This window comes from Penaeus vannamei, chromosome 17 (genome assembly GCF_042767895.1).
Source record: "Penaeus vannamei isolate JL-2024 chromosome 17, ASM4276789v1, whole genome shotgun sequence".
NCBI lineage: Eukaryota > Metazoa > Arthropoda > Malacostraca > Decapoda > Penaeidae > Penaeus > Penaeus vannamei.
Window position 1 is genome coordinate 4,310,667 of NC_091565.1, and position 1,859 is coordinate 4,312,525.

General features: G+C 30.7%; 1 protein-coding gene across 1 annotated transcript in view; it reads right to left on the bottom strand.

Annotated features, from left to right (window-relative positions):
• Positions 1 to 292: 292 nt before the first annotated feature.
• The window catches only part of LOC113811803 (membrane-associated tyrosine- and threonine-specific cdc2-inhibitory kinase), a gene marked incomplete in the record, with an annotated part of 5,946 nt that continues 4,379 nt past the window's right edge, over positions 293 to 1,859 (bottom strand). Inside the window, 1 exon segment of the mRNA XM_070132397.1 lies at positions 293 to 1,859. Within this exon segment, the coding sequence (XP_069988498.1) occupies positions 1,850 to 1,859 (10 nt within the window).

Consider the following 1,859-nt stretch of genomic DNA (forward strand, 5'->3'; position numbering starts at 1 on the left):
AAAACGTCTATCATATTTCATATGTATTTATAATTGAACTAACATCTGATTCTATTACTAATATTGTAATTAGTCTCCCTGAAATTAATATCTTTAATAACTTAATCATTTAGCTACATTGTGCTATATCCCAAAGCTTAATCTCTATGAGTTTTGAAGTTCCTCTTCTTCTCAGTTTTATTTATCTATTTTTTTTTTTGTTTCAAGTTAATGATAATGTCTTAAACAAATAGATGTGCAAGACATTATTTTGTTTCTAGTAAACAACTATAAAGGTATTCAATCAAACAACTTCTTATCTCTTCCAAATATATAATATTCACAGCTTCAACCATTTCTTCTCACATTGCACAACCAACGAACAAACCTAAAAACATGTTTATTCTCCGTCTTGTTAACCAATCTTATCCAAGCTGAAACTATCAGTTAAGGATAAATATTGAAGATGAGATCAGTAATTTAGAGATATATGTTTTTTTTTTAAAGGTAAATAAGAATATATCTGACAACAATACCTAATATATAAGAAAAATTATGTACATATGAGCAAGCTAATAGTAAACCTAGTCAATTCTAAAGTTGAAAACACTTGTTATTGCTATTTTCAATTGCTTTTCACACTCAAGTTCACTTCCAGAAAGTTTCTGATTTTTTCAGATACGCATACACATACACTTCCTTCCGACCATTTCATAATTTGTGTTTTCATCATATTTAAAGCATTCTTCACTTTACACTTTCTTGCAGTTTGTGAACACTTTACTGAAGGGCACTTTGCGGGAGTTCAACTTTTACATAAACACTGGTAAAATATGATAATGGGGTACATGTATTAACATTAGATAGACAGTAATGACTTATCTTTATCTATGCTACAGAAATAAGTAGACTTCCAATCTTATAATGATTAGTCAAAGTATCAATGGACATTTTTTTTTTTTTCTTAAGGGTAACATACGCTTGGAATGAAAATTCCAATTAGACTAAAACATTGCAAAATTTGTAATCTAGGCTGAGATATCACTCTCAAGAAAATATATATGGATTTGCAATTAACGATCTGCAGAGCCAAACATTATGAGTAATATCTTATACCCCTGATGTGCACTGGGACATCACTAAATACTAATAAATGCCATGAACTCGAGATGTATTTTCCCAAAATATCACTGAATAGATATGAAAATCAAAATGAAGGTATGAACAATAACTAGTGATTCCTAAACATAAATCCACATATGGTTATATAAGTGACACATTTACTCATCTCCCATCATCAAAGCCTGTAGCATATCTGACAAAACTTTTCTTCTCATTCATGAGTGGGAAAAAGAAAGTACAAAAGATATTCATGCAAAATAGGGAGAGAAGCACCACATTACTCATACAATGTTCTGACCTTCATGAACACAAAATAAATCACAAAAATCTTGGCTCATTGGATTAGACAAGTGGCATATATAAACACCCAACACATACTCCCAAACACTCTCGAGGAATACAAATATACACAAGCACACTCCTTACACAGCTGCATGAAATTCTTCATCTGCATATTTATACAAAATTTCTCTTTAAGCAGCAAATTTCCATGTCTACTTAAACCATGACATAATCTATACAGAAGTTCCTTTCTTCTAGTTAGTAACTGGATTCTGTTCACAGTAAAATAATCAGGTGGAATGTAAACTTCATGTTAATATTCTAAATGCAATTAGTTCCTTCAGAGCAATCCTTGTGCACCTTTTTCTTCTTACAACAAAGTTTTACATCATCTTTTCATAGAATTCCAAGAAATGCACCTGAATCAACCTCAAACCAAAGGCACAGCACACACAAAAATTCTTTTCTATTCTTCA